General features: G+C 39.8%; 1 protein-coding gene across 1 annotated transcript in view; it reads right to left on the bottom strand.

The window, feature by feature from the left end:
* The window catches only part of DNAH5 (dynein axonemal heavy chain 5), a 231,275-nt gene that overhangs the window by 103,731 nt on the left and 103,651 nt on the right, over positions 1-23,893 (bottom strand). Inside the window, exons 40-47 of the mRNA XM_047077331.1 lie at positions 23,618-23,725; positions 21,514-21,667; positions 15,020-15,166; positions 12,366-12,607; positions 8,638-8,814; positions 8,027-8,228; positions 6,103-6,245; positions 5,253-5,387 (exon numbers count right to left, since the gene is read on the bottom strand). Of these exons, the coding sequence (XP_046933287.1) occupies positions 5,253-5,387; positions 6,103-6,245; positions 8,027-8,228; positions 8,638-8,814; positions 12,366-12,607; positions 15,020-15,166; positions 21,514-21,667; positions 23,618-23,725 (1,308 nt within the window). The remainder of the gene's footprint in view (positions 1-5,252; positions 5,388-6,102; positions 6,246-8,026; positions 8,229-8,637; positions 8,815-12,365; positions 12,608-15,019; positions 15,167-21,513; positions 21,668-23,617; positions 23,726-23,893) is intronic.

Raw genomic sequence — 23,893 nt, 5'->3', positions numbered from 1 at the left:
TTCAGCCTCTATAATTCCTAAAATATATAATATTAATATGACATAAGTATGGAATTTCCTTAAGTAAAGTCAGCTTTTTCATTACATTGATTTCTGTAATCTTCTGAAGAAACTACTTCCTTCCTCCTCTGGTCTCCACAACACTTTTAGATTACACCATAAGTAGCACTTATCACATCAGTTATACTTGACTGTATACATGTCTATTTCCCCAACCAGATAGAGGGTGGAACACTGCACTGGAAGAGATATTGGCAGGGTAATGTACAGTTGAGAAGGTTGTGCACTGCCCAATTCTTGGGTTTATCATTCACACAATTGTCTGTGTAATAGGACATAGCACAAATCTGCATAACCTGCATAGTCACAAGTGGAAGTGTATATAAAGATATTTAAATTACAGATACATGTGTATGTGTGTATATACACAACACAGTGTTATCCATAAATGATATATGTCAAAGTACAGGGTGAGCTTAATGCATTATAAAGATGAAAGATATTTTATTATCACTTCCAGGTAACTCTATATATCAGCATTTAAGTCATTTTCATATATATTACATCCAACTGAATTGAAATATAAAATATGCTTGGGGCGCCTGAGTGGCTCAGTCGGTTGAGCATCTGACTTCAGCTCAAGTCATGATCTCACGGCTTGTGAGTTCAAGCCCTGCGTTGGGCTCTGTGCCGACATCTCAGAGCCTGGAGCCTGTTTCAGATTCTCTGTCTCCCTCTCTCTTTCTTCCCCTCCCCCACTCATGCTCTGTCTCTCTCTTTCTCTCTCTCTCTCTCAAAAATAAATAAACATTAAAAAAATTTTAAATACGCTTAATTTTAGGCCTACATATCTGCTGTTTAGCTAAAAGATAAAAATGGAGAGCTTATGTTCTTATTAAGACATCTATTGAGGGGCGCCTGGGTGGCTCAGTTGGTTAAGCATCCGACTTCGGCTCAGGTCATGGTCTCACAGTTTGTGAGTTCGAGTCCCATGTTGGGTTCCGTGCTCATAGCTCAGAGCCTGGATCCTGCTTCAGATTCTTTGTCTCCTTCTCTCTCTGCCTCTCCCCTGCTTGTGCTCTCTCTCTCAAAAATAAATAAACATTAAAAAAATTTTTTTAAGACATCTATTGCTTGAATAAGATCTTCCCCCTTTTACTATAAGTCACCAAAAGCAAATGAAAAATCTTACATTAGTAAAGTGTAAAATGCTCAATAGCATATTATAAAGAAAAGTAAAATATCTAAAACAATGTGAAAATACAATAACAAGGTAAGTAGAAGCTAAAAATAAAACAAGATCACTAAGTGATAAATCAGTCATTTGAATATTAATGTGGATAAAGAAAAGCCAATTGGAAGGAGGCATACGGGTGAACTGGAAAAGCACAGAACATATGGGGACCTGGTTTCTCACCAGTTTCTGCTACCGGCTAACTGTGTGAACACAGACAAGTACCTCAGTCTCCCTCGAACTGAGTACATTCATAGTAACAGTAAAACCTGACATTTTTAGAGACCTTCACCGTGGAAACATACTTTCACATATTATCTCTTATGATTCTACTCCAGAAACTCATCGTAAAACTATGCTCTGAAGAATCGGAAGGATTTTCTGCAACCACAGGGGCCTCTGCAGGAAGCAAGGATGACATCGGGAAGGGTTTCAGGAGTTCAGCTCCAATTCCACCAGAGCAAATCTATGGTCACCTGTTTCATAGCTTAGTCTTCTGCATATGATTTCATTTGGAAAAGTGGTTCTGAGTCTTTAAAAAAAAATGTGGGATTTCTTTCTAGGCTCTATAAGTCTCATTTTTTAAAAAGAGAACCTAGTGCCATACAACTATTTATAAGACAATTATATTCAAAACATTTTAAGATTATTTTTAGAAAAGATCAACTTTTTCAGAAATTCTCTAAAGAAACTTTCTTCTTAACTTCCTGTGTTGTTTAACTTTTTAAAGGTATGTGTAGATTACCTCTAAAACAGAAAGAAAACACTTAAAATAATATTTGTTGGGGAAAAAATTGAGATCTCTCTCTTAAAAGACTAACTGAATTGCCTTCGCCAAAAAGATCAGGGCATCGTACAACTTTTGCCCAAACTATACACTTTCGATAGTTACAGGGATGCCATTACTTATTAATCCAAGCCAATGGAAATAAACTAGACTGTTCTAGATGAAGACGGACATATAGTCAAATACTGACAAAAGCTGTGCATGTGACACCTTGGGGAAAATAAAAGAAACCATAAATGAAGACAACCTGTCAAGCAACAGACGTGTGGCCTCGACTGGACCGTGTGCTACCGTGGTAACACAGGAGGGACGCACAGTATCTATTTTCTCGTCTACAATTTCAGTTGCGTTTGGACCCAGGTAAGCAGAAGATACCGAGAAAGATGCTCATCTCCCTCAAAACTCACTTTAGCATGAACGGTGGAAAATTACAGTGAGAAAGTTAATTATAGCAGGCTAGGTAATTGAAACTTTCTAAAACTAATGAGTCTAGCTTAGTAGAAAGCTTGGATACTCAGCAGTCAACAGGCACTGAGCAGACTACATGATCCTCTGATGCTTCTGAGCAGGAAAAGAAACAGTGAACTACCGATGACAGCTTGACACCGGGGTCGGAGGGAATTGGGCTAACGTAGCTGGGAATCAGCTAATGGGACCTGAAAGAGTACACATGTTTGTGTTCTAAAAGCCTGCCTATTATTGTCCTAATTATTACATTCCAATGTGGTGCAACTTCTAGAAATCTATTCTATCATTTATGAATTTTGATATCAACAAACAGGCTGCTTTCCAGATAACATATGCCTTTTTTCCAGGGAATTAATAAATGTCTCATGTTAAAGAGACGTAGCCTACAGATCTTTATCACCCTGAAGGAGTAAATAACACCAAGAGTTACTAATAAAAATACAGTGACGGGGTCTTGTTACATACTAAATGATTTGGCTGGCCTTTGTCCCTGGTTCCTAGGAGGGAGCCTTTAAACACCTGCAATTCCCCGAGTAATAAGAATTTGTTGTTCATGGTGGGTCCCCTCAGTCTACTCTTGCCCGAAAGGCCAACTGTGTGATTTGAGGGTTGGTGCTTTGGACCACGTGACATCAGTGGATATTTTGGGAGGGGAGGGGGCTTGGAGACTGAGTTCAATCACATGGCCAATGATTCCATCAGTCACGCCTACGTCATGAAGCGCGACAGAGCTCTGGACAGTGTCGTTCAGGTGAGCTTACCAGTTGGGGACGCACTTGGATGTGCCTGGAAGACAACACATGCTGAGGACACAAGAAGGTTTCGGCCGGGACCCTCCCAACCATTGCCTCAATGCATCTCTTCTTGTGGCTGATCCTGATTCATATCTTTTATAATAAAACTGTAATCATTAGCACAGCACTTTCCTAAATTCTGAGAGTCATTCTGGTGAATTACGGAGAGAGAGTCATAGGAACCGCTGAACTTTGAGCCAGGTGTTCGGAAATGCTGGTGGCCTGGAAACTGAGGCAGGTGGCTGATACCCGAAGTGAGGGAAGGTCTGGGGGGGGGGGGGGACTGAGCCCTTTGCCTGTAAAGCCTCAGTAACTCCAGGTAGTTACTGTCAGAATTACATTACAGCCCTAAATATTTACTCCAGTCTCAAGAAATGTGAATTGATAATTACCCAACATAATAGGGGGAAAGAATCACACTTTCATTTAATGTTTGAAAACCTGCATCCACAAAGAAGTTATAATTAAAACCTTTAAGGGGATGCTCTCCTAAAGTAAAACTAACAAAAGTTCTTCAAATGTGAGATAATACCAAGGGAATGTGCATAATGTCAGTAACAAAGGAAGATGTATAACATTAGCATCTTGCCAGCCTAGGGTAATTTAACGTGCTATTCCCCAAACACAAAAATACCACAGCTCAGTCTTTGCAGTTTCAGGCTGACCTTCCATGCAGACATTCCTTCCCATCACGACACGGTAAATGGTATTCATCTGACAGAGGGCTAGCAGGTATTGGAAATTCCATCTCTAACAGGAGCAGAAAACAGTTGACAGTCTTATTTAGAAACTTAATCAATGGTCTTAGTTTATTGGCACTCTCCAGTCACCAATTACATGAAGGGATAAAAGGTCAGGATGTAGCCAGGCTGTCAACAATTTTCATTGCTCTTTGATATTTTAATTCCAACAACTACAGCACAACAAAGTTAATCAAGACCAAAGTTCTTTGGGTTGGAATTCTCCTAAAAATTCCCCTTCCATCTTCAAGTTATGAAATGTATCCTTTTTATTTATGTATTAATGTTCTAACAGATATGAGGGATGATTTGAAAACAACCCAAGCATGAGTTGACATAGGATTCTCTCCCCAGTTTCCACAGGGTCTTAAACAACTTAGGACCAGAGCAAAACCACCAGGCCACCACTGCGATCCCAGTCATTCTTGGCAGTGTTGTTCACAGAAGCAAAGCAAATTTGAGGGATTTTTTTTTTTCTATTACTCCTCAATAATACAGTAGGGTAAAATCTTGAATGTGCTAACTCTACGATTTATTCCTGCAATTGATAATGGGAGCCATGGTGTAATGTTAAGTCAGGATACAACAAAATAAATCAGCAATGTCAGGACTGGAGATCAGACAAGGAATGAAAGCAAGACTGGAAGAGAATTAGACTTGCACCAGTCGGAGATCTTTCCACACTAATACCCCAGTGTGGACCCTGAGGATGTGAATTATGGAGAGGTGGGCAGGGAGAATGAAGAGAAAGAAGGAGATGTGAAAAGTATTTCCGTAGCTACATTTTCAGACCTTGATTCAAGAAAGACCCATCAAAGACGACCAGTGTATCTAGCCTAGAGGCTAGAATAATAGTAACAACGACAGAAGAGCAGACATTAGGGAGAGGAAGCAGGTTTGGATGGAGGAATGAATGATATTCCTTTCAGTTTTGGGTTTTACATGTTCACAGGCTTTCTTTACACATTTTAAACAGTATTGAGGCATTTAACACCCTATATAAGCTTTTTATTTCTCCACAATTTAAGATTATACGGTATAACTCAACTAGGGGGAGATTCTATTGCAGGTAAATAATACAGATAATGGAAGGCATATGTAGGGGACTTATCACGGCTGGGAAAAAGTGCAGATGAAGTCAATGGGCACAGGCTTCCCAGGGAAGAGAGTGGAGCCTCCAAACTTTATCACAAACTTGGTCTTAACGAGCAATACCAAAGAGCCAGTACCTGAAACATCAGTGGGGTGGTTGCAGAAGAAAAATTCAGACTCTTGGTTATGTGACTTTCAGAATCGTATTTTGACATAAATCCTTTGATAATGACTGTTTTGGCTGTTCCTTGCTCCCCAATTAACAGCACGGCCTAAAAGAGAAGTTGAGAAAGAAACCCAAGGAATGCAATAAAATGATTATGGGCTACATCGTGCTCCCCCTCTCCAAATTCACACGTTGAAGCCCTAATACCCAGGGCCTCAGAATGTGACTGTATTTGTAGAGAGGGCCTTTAAAGAGATGATGAGGTTAAAATGAGGCCATTAATGTGGGCCCTAGTTCAATCTAACCAGCCTCTGTAGAAGAGGAGGAAGTCTGGATACACAGGTAACAGGAGGGATGAGCACAGATAAAGACCACAGAGAAGACAGCCAGCTGCGAGCCAAGGAGAGAGGCCCCCGGGGAAACTAAACCCGCCAGCACCTTAACCTTGGACTCCAAGCCTCCAGAACTAGGAGGAAAGAAAGGTCTGTCATTTAAGCCACCCAGCCTGTGGTGATTTATTTGGGCAGCCCTGGCAAACTAACACAATTATCAGAAGAGAAGAATGTCTCTTTGGACAAACGAGTCAAAATTCACTGTCTCTCAACTAACATGTGAGAACAAATTACTTGCTCATGAATTGGAACCAGGCAACTCTACGGCTGTCAGTGGACAATAAGAAAAGTAGTATATCCATTTGGGTCATATTTTCATTTCCTCTAGACAGCAACCTAAAGCATTCTAAGATAAATGCAAGATGCCTTGTGTTTTCGAGGGACGTTTGAAAACGTGCTATTGTTAACAATTAAGTTAAAGAGCCGTACCTTGCCCTGTTTAGCGATGGTTTTGATTAGGAAGTCAGTCCTCACGTTGTCGACATTTGGTACCAGGATGGAGCCGTATTCTGGAGTGACGTCAGGTGGATACACATATTCCTCGGTACACGTGTTCCAGTGAAGCCACTGACCTGAGGTGCACACAGAACATTCACATATTCATACACCTATTAATGATTTAATTCCTAACTGTCACGAGCAGATGTCCTGGACATCTCATAAAGCATCTTTCAAAATCTCCCCGTAAAATAAGATGATTACAATGGTAGCTCTACGTAGTATTTAAGTATGTGTTGGCCGAGTCAGAATTTCCCAAGGAACAATTCCAAAGTGGTAATATTAGGAAATATTAAGAAGTGTCTTGGAATTTTCTCTTTAAGTATGTCAGTTTTCAATAATGCCTGAATAAAAATTAAGAATACAGTGATAAGGGACTGGGTGGCTCAGTCGGTTAAGCGTCAGACTCTAGGTTTCAGGTCAGGTCATGATCTCACAGTTCATGGGTTCGAGCCCTACATGGGGTTTGGTGCTGATGGCAAGAGCCTGCTCGGGATTCTCGCTCTCTCCTCTCTCTCTGTCCCTCCCACGCTCACTCTCATTCTCTCTCTCAAAAATAAATAAACATTCAAAAAGAACACAATTGGGATGCCTAGGTGGCTCAGGTGGTTAAGCGTCTGACTTTGGCTCAGGTCCTGATCTCACAGTCCGTGAGTTCGAGCCCTGCGTTGGACTCTGGGCTGACAACTCAGAGCCTGGAGCCCGCTTCAGATTCTGTCTCCCCTCTCTCTGCCCCTCCCCCACTCACGTTCAGTCTCTTTCTCTCTCTCAAAAATAAACATTAAAAAAAATTTTAAATAAAAATAAAAAATAAAAAAGAATATAGTGATAGTAGTATGTACCTAAAACCACTTAAAATATCTAATCTCATAAGCTTTTCATTACGTACTTCCTTTAATTATAGAACCAAAAATAAAAGATACATAAATATTGTGTGTATATATATATATATATACATGTTTTATATAGATGTACTTTATATATGCACATATAAATAAACTTAAGGTATATCTGGATAGATCTATAGACATAGATAAACACATATTTAGTAAAAATATACTTCACACTTTGTAATCTTTATGTAAATTTCTGATTATATTATACAAATGACTGAAATAGATCTGATTCGGAGATTTTTCTTTTCTAATTTTTTTTTAAATTTTTTCTTAACATTTATTTTTTTTTTTTTATAAATTTTTTTTTCAACGTTTATTTATTTTTGGGACAGAGAGAGACAGAGCATGAACGGGGGAGGGGCAGAGAGAGAGGGAGACACAGAATCGGAAACAGGCTCCAGGCTCCGAGCCATCAGCCCAGAGCCCGACGCGGGGCTCGAACTCACGGACCGCGAGATCGTGACCTGGCTGAAGTCGGACGCTTAACCGACTGCGCCACCCAGGCGCCCCAACATTTATTTTTGAGACAGAGAGAGACAGAGAATGAAAGGGGGAGGGTCAGAGAGAGGAGACACAGAATCTGAAACGGGCTCCAGGCTCTGAGCTGTCAGCACAGAGCCCGACACGGGGCTCGAACTCACGGACCGTGAGATCGTGACCTGAGCCAAAGTCAGACGCTCAACCGACTGAGCCACCCAGGAGCCCCTCTAATTTGTTTTTAATTCATTAGAAGTTTAGTAAATATTATACCTAACAAGGGGAAGATATGCATCTGGGACACAAATGAAATAAAGTTTTGAAAAAGAAACAATCAGTTTTCATCACACATAAAGATTTCCCTTTTAATTTCACAGCGTGTGTTTTAATTACCGTTTAGAAAAATAAAAGCTATGTAAACATTAGCCAGTGGGAAAACCTGCTCCCGTGTGTTAGGTAGGAACAGAAGCAAGTGTCCTCACCACTGGACGAGACATGGTAGTCAAACATGGTGTCATCGGTCCCCGCTAGAGGCGGCAAATCCAAGGTCAGCGCTTCCTGAGAACGCAGCCACTGCTCCACCCGACGTCGGCCCTCCAATTCCAGCACGGCCCCGACGCTCCACATGAGGGAGAAGACATACAGTCTCCCCAGGTGCTCTGGGGTGACCTCTGCACCTTGCTCCTGGGCACGGAAGAAACTTTTTGTTTTAGTCACTCAATTCTCAAGCCTAAATTTTGCTTTGAGGTTTCAATAAAAATAATAAAAAATGTCAAAGGGACAATACCTTTTCCCAAGACAAGAACAAGGAAAAGATGAGTAAAACTGGAAACATACAGAATTTATCTCAATACCAAGTCAGCGTCCAAAATAAATCTGGATGTTTATTAGATGACTGTGAACTTGCCACTAAATTACAAACCCGTGACTTACTTGGGGAGAAAAGTAATGAGAAAAATAAAAAAGATGCAGGGGGACGTTTGAAACATTCCCCCATCCATAGCTCTAAGAGAGCCAGTTTCAAATACTATACTCTCTGCACAACATGGCTCAGTTAATAAGAGAGAAATTTCTAGAAAGTTGAGCAATTTACCTTTGGAGGGATCAGCCCTTGAAGCATGTCAATGCTCTGCATGATCACAAAGGCCTCAGGTATCTCCATCTTGTGTTCTAAGTTCTGAATACTGAAGCGATACAGGTCGGGAAAAGACTTGATGTACAGCTGACGAAGAATTTCAGCTTCTTGGGGTGAGCGCTTCTTAAGGAAACCCTGTTAATTTACATATTAATGCACTAATAAATGTATTAGCATGCCAGGAGAATGGCCGTTTTGGGACAAAATTTTTTTAAATATCAATGGACTATAATAACATCTAATGATAATACTGCAGATGGGATGTGTCAGGTCTTGCTACACATTCTTTCATGCGTTAACTCATTTAATGCTCAAAATAATGCTATGAGGTAGCAGCTATTATTATCCTCCTTTTACAGATGAGAAAACCAAAGTCCAGGGGCCTCTGGGTGGCTCAGTCAGTTGAGCGTCCAACTTCGGCTCAGGTCACGATCTCACGGCTCGTGAGTTCGAACCCCGCGTTGAGCCTGCTTCGGGTTCTGTGTCTCCCTCTCTCTCTGCCCCTCCCCCACTCGTGCTCTGTCTCTCTCTGTCTCTCAAAAATGAATAAACATTTAAAAAAATATTAAAAGAAAGAATGAAAGAAAGAAAGAAAACTGAAGCCCAAAGAGTTTAAGTGATGTGCCCAGGATCCCACAGCCGGTGGGTAGCCAAGTCCAGAATTCAAACCCACATGTTCCGTTACCACCCTACACATGTGCTCAGGTCTTGAAACCAAGATGGACAAAAAGTCTTCAGCTCTTGATTAAAATACACTAGAAGACAATGAGGAGGCATACATAAGAGAAATAATTCAGGAAAAGAAAAAGGACTAAAAGATGAACACAGCAAATCCATACCTACATTTTCGTAAGTGGGAAACAACGATTTATCAAATTAGCTGTTTCCTTTTATTTCTTCTGATGTAACTAATAACCAGTGTGGAAAAATATCAAAGAACATTCAGGAAAATGGAGAATTGAGTCACTTGGAGAGCCCACTGTAGAAAAGTGCATGTGATCCCTAACAAAATACCATGTAACACACAATATTCTCTGAAGCTGAGACAAGTTCCCTTGGCCTCAAGAGATCGGCTCATTCTTAGACACTGAACAGAAGCAATAAAATGTTGATTCCAAATTATTCATCAATTCATGAATTTACCAGGGTTCCACAGCAACAAAAACAGAACATAGCACTTCCAAGTGATGGAAGCAGAAAGGTCATACACAAGGCCAAGAAATCAGCTTGGCTCCCAGGAGCTGGCAGATTCCTATGAACAAAACTTCTCCACCTGCCTGCCTCTAATAACTCCCTGGAGCTGCCGGATACTGCTCTAAACACTTTCAGTCCGATTCTCTGTGAGTCTTGCCTCTTGCTAATCATTTGTGAGAAGAAACTGCATTATTGAAAAGCATTATAAAAAATTAGGTAAGTGCAGCATTAAGACCTTATTCAGCCTCAACACAGAACATAATAGAAGCTTATTTCATAAAAAGCAAAGTCTAAATATTCATTAGCTAGCGGTGTAAAAGTATTTTTTAAAAGCCTTCGTGGATGCGAAGTATTGGGGGAAAACACACAAATACTTTTTTTCACTTGGAGCTTGCTGCCGTATCTGTGGTTGCCAAATCTGAAGCTACTGCAGTGCTTTTAAAAACAAAAACAAAAACAAAAACCAACTCCTGGACCTCTGTCCCCAGAGATTCTAATCTGGTAGGATTGGGGTATGACCCAATCACCTGTATTTTAAAGAACTGTCATTGATGACTATTTTTGCAAAGCTAGGGTTCAGAACCCTTGCTCTGTATTCTCCTTAATGGATGGATAATTTGATTGCGAAATCTGAAATCTTTAGAAGCATGTTTAGTGACACATCCAATTATACGTAAGCAACATTTTGCTATATAATCCCCCCCTTTTTCACATCTTGACACTTCACCAAACCTAAACCCTTGTGCAAGCCAGAGTTCTGTAAATCCTGAGATATTATTAAAAGCTAAGGCATATTGATACAGAAAGACAAGTACAAAAATTTAATGATGATGTAAAATAAACACCTACTTAATTTAAATTATGATTTTATAAGTTTTCAACCGAAATCATTTCTAAAAAATTAGGTAAATAAAATAATAAATTTAACTAACAATGTCAAAAAGAGGTTTCACACGTGGCTACTCTAATAAGCATTCTGCCCAGGGCGCCTGGGTGGCTCTGTCAGTTAAGTGTCCAACTTTGGCTTAGGTCATGGTCTCACAGTTCATGAGTTCAAGCCCCACGTCAGGCTCTGTGCTGACAGCTCAGAGCCTGAAGCCTGCTTTTCTCTCTGCCCCTCCCCCACTCATGCTCTATTTGTCTCTCTCTCCCTCTCTCTCTCTCTCTCTCAAAAATAAACATTAAAAAAATTAATAAGCATTCTGCCCTACATTATAGTATTTATTTAGTAAAATATCTAAGTATACAAGGCATTTAATTATAATCTAATTATAATCAATACACTCTATAATGTACCAGTGATAAGAAAATAATATAGCTTTTCATGAATTGAAGAGACATTGTCTGAAATATTATTTCCAAGAACAAACTTAAAACGAATATTATGGCTATTGAATCTCACCAAAATTCCTTATATACAATTTTAATAAATTGTTTTCTCCCAGCTAATGTTTCTAAGATGGGTGCTCCCAAACTTTACAGGCACGAGTACCTTTTAAAAATGTCCTGAATTCCCAAAGTGATAACAGTAAATCTCACTTATTCACAGTTTGGCGGGATTACTGATTCAGCTAGGCCTTGCGATTACTCCACAACCCACAGTGGACATCACGGGTCTAAGGAGATGCAAAGAGCCCAGAGGAAATCAATCAGAACACCGAGGGCACCTGGAAGGGACAATCGGGGTTTCGATGTCCCGAAGGATACAAGATCTACCAGAAACAGTAGCAACGAAATGCAACCACACCGCAGGTCTGCAGAAAAATCAGCATGCGCTGTACCAGAACACGAAAAGATCCATCTTCCTCTTTGGGTCCACAAAAGAAAGACTCCATGCTGATTCAAAGGGGCACGTGCACCCCAGTGTTTATGGCAGCACTTTCAACAACAGCCAAATGATGGAAAGAGGCTAAAAGTCCATCAACTGATGAATGGATAAAGAAGATATGGTTTATATATATATATATATATATACAATGGAGTACTACCTGGCAGTCAAAAAGAATGAAACCTTACCATTCATAACAACGTAGACGGAGCTAGAATGTATTATGCCAAGTGAAATAAGTCAGTCGGAGAGAGACAGATACCATATGTTTTCACTCATATGTGGATCTTGAGAAAGTTAACAGAAGACCATGGGGGAAGAGATGGGGGAGAAAAATAGTTACAAACAGAGAGGGAGGGAGGCAAACCATAAGACACTCTGAAATAAACAGAACAAACTGAGGGTGGATGGGGAGTGGTGGGGGAGGGGGGAAAATGGGTGATGGGCATTGAGGAGGGCACTTGTTGGATGAGCACTGGGTGTTGTATGTAAGCAATGAACCATGGGAATCTACCCCAAACCAAGAGCACACTTTACACACTGTATGCTAGCTAATTTGACAATAAATTATATCAAAAGAAAAAAAAAAGCTGGACATGAAAAAAAAATTAAATTAAATTAAATTAAATTAAATTAAATTAAAAAAATGAAGACTCCACTATACCTCAAGAATTGGACTCCAATCGAGGACAGAAGAACTCATGAAAACCATTCCATTTCTTGAGACAGTAGCAGGTGAAGCGTTGTCAATGTTATGAGGTTCAAAAATGATCTTACAGTTTGGAGCCATGGGAATCCGATCACCATTGGCAAGGGTTAGAGTTTTGTTATCATCCAAAACAGAATTCAGATTTTCAATCCAGATGGCATCTACTGGACCATCGAGAACTATCCAGATATGCTCCCCTAGAAGAGCCCATGAAAGGTGGGGGGGAAAAATACACACACACATATATACATATACACGTAACTAGTGTACTTGAAGAAGTACTATAATTTGATATAATTTTCATTAATATTTAAATAAAACTTTGATAGAAATGATTATCTTATTTTGTCAGTTAGGACTTTTCCAGTTCTATCTATAGCCATTGTTTAAAGCATATAACCAAAGGAAAAAAGTTATTTGTTCGTTGAACAAATAATCATTGAGCACCTTCTATGTGTCAGCACTATTCTAGGGTCTGGGGACATTACAGTAAAAATAAGACACTGTCCTGTCTTCACAGAGCTTACATTCTGAGGGGTAGAGATGATAATGAAACCAATAAGCAAATAATACGTACGATAAGAACAATCAGGAAGAAAAGAGGATGGGGCATTGCTTTTGATAAGGTAATCAATAAAATATTTCAGGAGAATGAAGTGATGTAGGGATCTAGAGGCAGAATTTTCCAGGCAGTAAGAATACCAAGTGCAAAGGTCTCAAAGTGAGTACAAATTGAGGCTGTTCTAGAAAGCAAGAGTTGGAGAAGAGAAAAGGGAATGTGAGTGCCATCAGAAGGACAGGCAGAACCACGGAACTGATTCTGGCTGGTACATGTCACATTTGAGATGTCACACACATCCCACAACGTTGTTGAGCTGGGGATTCAAGGCAGAAGTCAGGGCTGAAGATTAAAATGTAGAAGCCATTGGCTTAGAGATGGCACTTAAAACCATGGACAGGGTATGTTTCTTCTAGGGAGTACAAGTAGACAGAGGCAGGAGGTCTGAGCACAGAGCCACTTCAAAGTTCAGACTTCTGGTACAGTCTCCTTTGCAGACTCCTCCCTCTGACAGACCCCTCATGAGGCAGAAGTAGAAGGACAGCAAGCAGGTTAAGTTTCCCTGATGTCAAGTGACAGAAGAGGTCCAAGAAGGGGAGTGATCAACCGTGCCAGGTTCTGTGCAAGCCGGACTAGCCTGAGAACCGACAATTTGTATCTGACAAGCTGGAGGCCATGAGCCCCTTGGAGGGGCTACAGGGGACAAAACTGATGGGAATCACTTAAGGAGATATTTGGAAGTAAAAAAAAAAAGTGACAAGCATCAGCAGAATGGTCAACGGAATGCCATCGCAAATTTCGGCACCTGGTTTAATAATTCCTCCTAATTTCTTAATCTCTAGTTTCTCTTACTGACACCATGACCAAGTTTGGAACTCTAATCTTTATTTACTGTGCCACAGCTGTAAAATATTATGTGTCAAATAAAATGCTTTTAAAAATCTTAATTATGCTCAGTCGACTGAATTTAAGTAAAATGATGATCTAAACACCCGAGTCATTTAGAAAAGGTATGTTGTCTTCTTTAAAGAGGGAAAAAAACCACTGCTTTGAGCTCCCATTCTTTGAGGTAGCACTGGGCACTGCATATGTGTTTACATAGGATTACTGGAACAAGACAGAGACAAACTTTCATTTATTTCCAGTAAAACAACAATGTCTAATATGAGCACACTTTAGAAATTATACATGTTCATGTCTCTTTTGACAACTGATGTTAGGTTGCTGAGCTCCGTTCCCTAAATGAGTGGCACCACCTTAAACATTTCTCAGTAGACAGTGTTCCAAAGACAAGACTCATGAAGAAATGTCCCCAGTATCTTTTCCTTCTCCTGCATCCTTCCTTCTCCCCGCAAGTGCATTCACTATGCCTTTCTCCCACTTACTCGAGAGTGAGAAAACACGAGGAGAGGAGAGTTGATATCAACTCTTCCATCTGAGCCTGTATCCCAGGAACATTGGGTTCAATTTAGAGACTCCAAAAGTAAGAGAGCATTCAGAGTGAACCACTAGCCCTTAACGAGTTTCTTCACAGGATAACCAAACATCAGTGTATGTCTAAACAGCAATATTTGTTAGTTCAATAGAGACTTTGTTTTTGATATATGCAATTTTCTTCCCAAAGAAGCCCATTTCCCCCTGCGATTTTATGGGGGCATCAGTATTCTCAAAATAGGCTATGCTTAAATAAAAATAACATTTTTAAAAGACTCAGGGAAATGGTTATGGTAGAGTTACTTTATTCAACACTATCAATTTTCCTTAACAGCTTTTTCTTTCTATTTTATTCTAAGATATCACAGGGATACAAAAACATTTATTGAAAAGGAAAATCATTCCCTTTGTAATAACAACAACAAAAAAAAAAGGTGGGAGAGGGGGATTTTAAATATACTAATCAATAGTTTCAGTATTTCAACATTGACAAATATACTGATTCAGGACTTGCTGGTCTCCTCGTATGGAGAATACAGTTGTTCTACTAATTCTAAATAGGCACCCTAAGATTTTATCTAGAAGTACAGGTCGAAAATAACACTTCATTTTCTACCTTTCTTAGCTCTCAACGTTTTCCTCCAAAGAGTTGAAAATATCCCATCAGTCCAATCATTTGTGGCCACATCAAGTCGACCAAACATCTGTGGGGCGGTAATCGCTTTGGGATTCATCCTCATTTCCCGGTGTGGTTTTCCACAATCTGTACCAAGTAAATCCAAATTTTAAACAACGCAGATGTAGAGCAAGCCATCATTAGGTAACACTGTACTAATTGCAATGTACTGTCAGCAGGTGTTCAAAATAGGAAAAATACAAAATTACACGAAAACATTATGTCTTACTGCATTCCAAGGTATCATAATTAACATCGTTACATCTTATGGACTAACATACTTTTGTTTCTATCTTCTGTAAAAGCAAGCTGAAGGAAACATAATGGGGGTGGGGAAAGGATACCATGTTGGCATGGATGAAGGAATTAATGTAATCTGGAAGTTCTTCCAATTTCACAGCTCAAAAATCTTTTGATTTATGATATATTGGATTAAGCCTGGTCTCTGAAATACCACCCAGAAGATGCTGCATTCTCTGCATTCCCGACTTCAATTTGCTGAGATGTGTTCTTACTCGTTTGGAAAAAAACAAAAACAAAAACAAAAACTAAGCGAAACTAATGTTTCAGGAATCAAGGACTTTTCTTTTACAGCCAACTTCAAAAAAGGTCTTTGACTCTTTCACACCCTAAAACTACTTCTAAATAAGCTAGATTCTGTACATAAGGGACTGTGGTTAATAAGCAGAAAAGTGAAGAATAAGGTTTAAAGTATAAAACGATAAAAATCGATGCTGAAACATTACATACTGTGCGAAAGGTTAACAAACACAGGCAAACATACATAATAACTATGCACGTTGAAAAAGGTGTTAAAACCCATTTAGAAAATTAGACCATAGTTCTCTTTTTTTTAAATCACAAAAAGACTCGGGGTAATTATTTGCAGTATTTTACAACGCTGAAGGGAAACTGCATCACAACGCAGCTTCTTCAATAAATGATATCCATAAGACTAGCAAAACTATATCTTTTACCTAAAGGCCAGCAAACTCCTAAAGAGTATGACAGTATTAGGGTGTCTAGGTGGCTCAGTCAGTTAAGTGTCCAACTCTTGGTTTCAGCTCAGGTCATGATCTCGCGGTTTGTGGTTTCGAGCCCTGCGACGGGATCTGTGCTGCAGACTGACTGGGATTCTCTGTCTCCCTTTCTCTCTGCCCCCTTCCCTGCTCACTCTCTCTCTCTTTCTCAAAATAAATAAATAAACATTTTTTAAAAGACTATGATAGTATCATAAGTAAAAATGTATTGATCATATAAGAAAAACTATCAAAAATGATTTCATTATGGGGGCGCCTGGGTGGCTGAGTGGGTTAAACGTCAGACTTCGGCTCAGGTCATGATCTCATGGTTCAAGCCTCACGTGGGGCTCTGTGCTGACAGCTCAGAGCCTGGAGTCTGCTTCGGATTCTGTGTCTCCCTCTATCTCTGCCCCTCCCCGGTTCATGTGTGTGCTCTCTCACTCTCTCTCAAAAATAAACATTAAAAAATTTTTTTTAATTATTTCATTATGGTAGTATGTAGAATTGTATCATTTCAATTTTAAATACCATAACATTTTTGGTACAGAATTATTGAGTCACTATGTTATACGCCTGAAACTAATATAACATTGTATGTCAACTACACTTGCACAATATTTTTTTAATTTATGACCAAAAAAATGAAATACCAAAACATGTTGATAAGACCACTACAAGAAAAAAATGCTTTACTTTCAAAAGGTTGGTTAAACTAATTCCTTTTATTGTTATTTTTTAATTAAATCCATGTTAGTTAATATATAGTATAATAATGATTTCAGGAATAGAATTTAGGGATTCATCACTTACATACAACACCCAGTGCTCATCCCAACAAGTGTCCTCCTTAATGCCCATCACCCATCTAGCCCATCCCCCCACCCAACACCCCGCCAGCAACCCTCAGTTTGTACTCTATATTTAAGAGTCTCTTATGGTGTGTCTCCCTCTCTGTTTTTATCTTATTTTTGCTTCCCTTCCCTTATGTTAATCTGTTTTGTTTCTTATTGCCACATATGAGTGAAATCATATATGTCTTTCTCTGACTGACTTATTTTGCCTGGCATAACACACTCGAGTTCCATTCACATTATCACAAGTATCAAGATTTCATTCTTTTTCATCACCAAGTAAATATTCTATTGTGTATATATACCACGTCCTCTTTATCCATTTGTCAGTCAATGGACATTTCGGATCTTTCCACACTTTTGCTATTGTCAATAGTGCTGCTATAAACATTGGGGTGAATGTGCCCCTTCAAAACAGCACACCTGCATCCTTTGGATAAAGACCTAGTAGTGCAATTGCTGGGTCATAGGGTAGCTCTGTTTTTAATTTTTTGAGGAACCTCCATACTGTTTTCCATTCCCACCAGCAATGCAAAAGGGTTCCTCTTCTCTACATCCTCGCCAACATCTATTGTTGCCTGAGTTGTTCATTTTAGCCATTCTGACTGGTGTGAGGGTGTATCTTGTTGTGGTTTTGATTTGCATTTCCCTGATGAGTGACGTTGAGCATCTTTTCATGTGTCTGTTCGCCATCTGGATCTCTTCTTTGGAAAAGTGTCTATTCATGTCTTTTGTCCATTTTTCACTGGATTACTTACTTTTTACATGTTGAATTTGATAAGTTCTTTATAACCCTTTATCTGATATGTCATTTGCAAATATCTTCTCCCATTCCATCGGTTGCCTTTTAGTTTTGCTGACTTAAACCGAATCCTCTTAATTCTCTTCCTAGGCATTTCTTGACTGTCCTGATCACTCCACCTTCATGGATTCTGCCCCTAGAGTAGGTACACTTTCTTGCTGCTGCCTCTTTATGGACTCCAGACCATCCCTCCTGTCCCGTGGCCCATTCTCCACATGGCCACAGGATGGTCTTCTACACACAGCATTGATCATACCACTCCCCAGCCCAATGGCTTCCCATCACCTACAAAATAAAATCTAAGTACTTAGCATAACTTACAAAGCTCTATTGCACTAATTTGAATGCCCCCTAAAAGGAAAGCCTCAAACAAGGATACGGGTATGGGGAGTTTGAAGTCAGGGGAAAGAGAGAATGAAACAGAAAGTGAGAGAAATCCAAGAATGGGCTCATTTGGGAGGTGGCCACAGATGTAGTGTCCCTCTGATGGACATGAGGAGGTAGGACACTTGCCTTCAACCCAACTTCTGCCACTGTTTGAGGGTATGGCTGCCTCAGGGGCATTAATGCCCACTCTCTTCCAGGCTGAACCAGTTCCCTAGATTCTAGGAAAGTCATAATGCTGAAAAACTGGGAGACACCCCTGGAATTTGTGGGAGAAACTGACCAACAGCTGCACCTGTACCAGGACAGGGTCAAAGGGGTGTGGTGGTGGGCACCAGAAGCACGTACTATATATACCTTCTCACCTTCCCCACTCCCACCCCCACACACAGACTACCTTTTATCCACACCAGTGCACTTTCTGGGCATGCCATGCTCTCTGGAGTCTCTCCTATCTGCACAGGCTTTTTGTTCTGCTAAGAATGCCTTGCATCCATCTGCTACTCAACCCTCAATCTTCAGCTGAAGTGGCACCTGCTCTGTAAGCCTTCCTAGAATTCCTTAGAAAGGTTTCTGATCTCCTTTGCCTGCTCACAGCATAACTGTCCAAATCTTCTCATAGCGATTCCATGTTGACTAATAACTGTCTGGGTTATCCCGCTCCTTGAAGACCTTTGGTTTTCACGCCTGCTTCCCCACTTCTGCTACAGAACCTAGCAGAACCTCACGTACAGAACATTAAAGATATGTGATAAATAAATACATGATGAATAAGGAAACAGATATACATGGGTCTAGTATAAGTTCAATGCAATTACCTTCTCAATCTTTGGGATTATTAGTGTTTTCGGCATTAGACAATGTTTTGCTTAAGATAACGAATGTTTGGGGCGCCTGGGTGGCGCAGTCGGTTAAGCGTCCGACTTCAGCCAGGTCACGATCTCGCGGTCCGGGAGTTCGAGCCCCGCGTCAGGCTCTGGGCTGATAGCTCAGAGCCTGGAGCCTGTTTCCGATTCTGTGTCTCCCTCTCTCTCTGCCCCTCCCCCGTTCATGCTCTGTCTCTCTCTGTCCCAAAAATAAATAAATGTTGAAAAAAAAATTAAAAAAAAAAAGATAACGAATGTTTGCCCTATGTATGAAAGCCAAGAACAGGTTAATCAACAGAAAATAGTCTAATGATTAATTCATCTTTGCAAAGAACTTCTCCAAAACCAGCGATGCCATATGGATTACATAATTTAGACATATTATACATAATGTATCACTATTGTTTAATATTTAGTACTCATTTTGTTCAACTCACTTTACCAGGTGCATTTGTAGTTTATTGTTAACAGAAGGCAGCTACACAACAACAACAAAAGTATTATTAAGCATAATTTGAGAGAACACATCATTTTAAAGCTATATAAAAATCCCCAGACAGAGTCTCAACTGCACATGAAAACCGCACGGTAAGTCTTGCAGGTGTGTGCTCTCAGTTTTGGCAAAGGTAAGTGAGAGCTGAGAGCACAATTCTGTCTCAGTGTGAACACTCCGTGCTGGAGTCTTAACGTACAGAACTCACTTTGCCCCCTAGCTGAGGACACCAAGACTAAACCCAACACGTGCAGGTCCCTAGAGCAAACACAGAGCAGTCTCCACCACCACAACTCAGCATCAGTGCACTGGAGTTTCATGAGTGGACTGGAAACCCAGCCAGGCACCTTTTCCCCGTGGGACCATGTGTGATGCAATCCAACGGCTGAAGTTCTGTGAAATTTTGGGACTCAAATCTGCCATGGCTCAGAGCTGCCTACACAGTACTTTTAGTATGGGAAACATCAATGTCCAATCAGAAAATACAGGGATAGTCACAAACGTGGCAATGCCCATAATCTTTGGATGACCTTGGGCTAGGTAGGGAATTAGATATAAGGCTAAGGGAGATCTGGGAATTAAAGGCATCTCTTGAACTTCACCAGAAAAATATCTGATTCTTGGTGGGAAATTAGTTTACGATTAGGATGATTTGGGGAGTTGAAATTGAAATTATTTTTTTTAATTTACTGAGAGGTAGCACATTGTATTAACTCATTGGGAAGTACCATGTTATAATGGGAAACGTCCGGGTTTTTCATTAGTGGGCCCTGACCTTACTGTCTTCACAACCTGTAGCATTTCTGAACTTGAAGCTTGACATTTTTGTACAAAATGGGGATGGTCAGAGCCACATCTCAAGATCATGGTGAAAATTAAATGACATAACATAAGTAAAACACATAACACAGTACATAAAGTCACTGTTTAAAATTTGTTTTCATGCAGCATTATTCATAGAAGTTAAGACACGGAAATGATGTAAATGCCCATTAATAAGAGAAAGAATTCAGGAAATGTGACATATATATATATATAATTCAACCACACGCAAGAAGGACATCCTGCCATTTACAATGACATGACGACACGGATGAACCTCGAGAATGTCATGCTAAATGAAGTCAGTCACACAGGGAAAGATAAACCCTGTATGGTACCATTTATGTATGGAATCTAAAAAAAAAAATGATCTCTCTCTGTCCCAAAAATAAATAAACATTGAAAAAAAATCTAAAAAAAAAAAAAGGGGGCGCCTGGGTGGCGCAGTCAGCTAAGCGTCCGACTTCAGCCAGGTCACGATCTCGCGGTCCGTGAGTTCGAGCCCCGCGTCGGGCTCTGGGCTGATGGCTCAGAGCCTGGAGCCTGTTTCCGATTCTGTGTCTCCCTCTCTCTGCCCCTCCCCCGTTCATGCTCTCTCTCTCTGTCCCAAAAATAAATAAACGTTGAAAAAAAAAATTAAAAAAAAAAAATTAAAAAAAAATTAAACCCTGGAAAACAGATTGTAGAATGGTGGTTACCAGGGGTTAAGGTGTAGGGAAATGGAGAGATATCGGACAAAGAGTACAAACTTCCAGTTAAAAGATTCACAAGGATGAGGATCTGACATACATTATAGCATAACGTACATATAGCATCATGATCATAGCTAATTACACTGTATCATATGATTGAACAAGTTGCTAGATGAGTAGATCTTAAATGTTCTCACCACAAAAAAGAAATGGAAAGTAACTGTGTGACGAGATGGGGGTCAAAGCTAATGGTGGTAATCATTCTGCAACATACAATTGCTTCAAATCAATACACTGTACACATGAAACTTATCCAATACTATGTGTCAGTTATATCTCAATAAAGCTGCAAAGAAGTTTTCCCCTCCAGCTCATTATTATAATACACTATCTCTAAAATGTGCCCAATAATCAGTAGAGCATGTCCCTCTTGGAGCATCCAAATGTGTCACAGTGATTTAAACGTGTTGCCCGGAGCAACACAGCTTGACCACCCCCTTACCTGTCATGGCTTTCATCAAGGTGTGGATACAAGTGGTCTTCCCCGCTCCACTGGGCCCCAGGGTCATCATTCCGTGTCGCACTCTCTGTGTCTCAAACAGCTGGATAACTTTCAGTTTCCAAGGAGGATGGTTAATTAAACCAGCTTCTTCAACCTGAAAACATAAACAAAGCCCCACATTGGGCCACATCGACAGCAATCTGGACCTTCCACTGCGCTCAAACTAAGCACAGACATTGAGGAGGGGGATAGAGGAAAGATAGTTACTATTTAACAGGCATGGAGTTTCAGTTCGGGGAGGTGAAAAAAGTGCTGAACATGGGTGGTGACGACGTTTTGCACAATAATGTGAAATGTACTTAATGCCACTTAACAGTATACTTAAAAATGATTAAAATGCTAAATTTTAAATTATATATTTTACTACAATGAACAATATATTGCTGGGGTGCCTGGCAGGCCCAGTCAGTGGAGCATGTGACTTTTTATCTCAGGGTTATAAGTTTGAGCCCCATGTGTGGCGTGGAGTTTACTTAAAATAAAAAATTTGTATATATATGGCATAAAAATATATATATATATATATATATATATATATATATATATATGCAAAGACCATAGGTTGAATATTCAAAATGTTATCCCAAGGCAATAAGAAACCTCTGCATTTGCCTTTGGGAATTAAATACATTTATATTAATACATCCTTGAATATATGTCTTAGGAGCAACTTAAGAATAAAGACTCATGTATCAAAATGTATTTTAAATGTTTAATTTAAAAGGTGATATTTAATAACTGGAAAACTTGGTAGCACACCAAGTTGACTGAAATTCCATCTAAAACTCAAACTGTCTATAAATCTACTGAGTTTTTATCTGTCAAACACACACATGAAAGTTATTCTGCCAAACACTAGTCTAAGTTCAATATTCATAATAACACTACAAGATTAGTACTGTCACTATCTTTCTTTTACAGAGAAGGAAACTGAGGCACAGAGAAGCCAAGCAATTTACCCAAGATTATTACTTGTAAAGTTACAGAGTGGGAATCCGAACCCAAGAAACTAAGCTCCATGGTCCATGCTCTTAACCATCATGCTACGCTTAACCCCACTATAAATGATGTTTTTATTTTTATTTAAATAACTGTTGGATAATAATCACATGTCATTTCATGCTATGTATATGCTCTTCAGATTTTTCATATGCTACAAACTATGCTAACGTTAGTCACCTTATAAATTACTTTATACTAAGCTTTTCAGACAATTAATTCAGCCATAGGATGACGATTCATTTGCAAAATGAATTATCACTCTTACCTGATCAGATTGATTTTTGTATCTTGATTTTTAAAAGGAAAATATCCATTAAGTACTACCGTATTTGATTTTTGTTAACAAATATCTTAAACAAATTGAAATGTACTTTATAAATGTGAGCCAATCACTATTTCTATAAAACTTTTCTTCCCCCAAACTCTTCTTTGCAGGAAAGTAAACTGTGGCACAAGGTTTACATGACTCGTCTTCATTCCTAGGAAAACTAGAAAAACGTACAGCTGCACCAAGTCTCATAGGAAATCCAGACACCTAATGCCTCACATAACATGGCAGATCCCCAGAGCCTAAGCAAGAAATCACAGGTGATCCTAGGCCTGGGGGAAAAGAATGACAGTTGAGGAGCCACGTGAGATCATTGTGAGTGACACTTCAGGGCGGGAGTCCAGAGATCAAAGCCATGTGGAAGCACCAGGGCCACAGACAAAGCCAAGTCGAGGAAGACTCGCCAGCCAGCTGAGCCCCACTCGCCCTGCTCGCTCATCATACTTCATTTCAGAATCTGGTGTGGAATGTTTTCCATCCATCGTGGGCCCACTAACATGTGGCCAACTAGATGTGCTTGTGGGACAGCAGGAGACTGTCTGGCTGGAGAAGCTCCGTCAATGGCGTGTAACAGCCTCTCCTAAAACAGTAGCCATCATCTTGGGTGTTGTTCTTGAAACACACGGATCTGCAATACATCAGCTCCACCTGACACCCATGAAATTCAGATGAAAGAGACACGGGCAGAGCTGGATGTCCTTAGAGATACATTACCTGCCTACTAATCGCCATTTCCAGTTCGGGGTAACCTGCTTTGTCCAGAAGAATATTTGGGAAGAGATCTTCAATCAAACTCAAAAATAAGGGTTCATCTTCATCAATCTAAGAGAGAAAAGAAAGAGAAACTGGACCAACTATTTTGGCACAATCATAACAATGCACAGATAAACTGAAAATGCTGAGCACACCAAATTATTTTATGATAATAAGTAAAATATCACCTTCATTGAAGTTGAAGAATATTTTCCTCATGTTTCCCATAAATTAAAA

The sequence above is a fragment of the Lynx rufus genome, unplaced genomic scaffold (genome assembly GCF_022079265.1).
Source record: "Lynx rufus isolate CCGP_SWC_20201006 ecotype Redwood Valley unplaced genomic scaffold, mLynRuf1.p SCAF_1, whole genome shotgun sequence".
NCBI lineage: Eukaryota > Metazoa > Chordata > Mammalia > Carnivora > Felidae > Lynx > Lynx rufus.
This window is presented reverse-complemented; position numbering and strand designations above follow the sequence as displayed.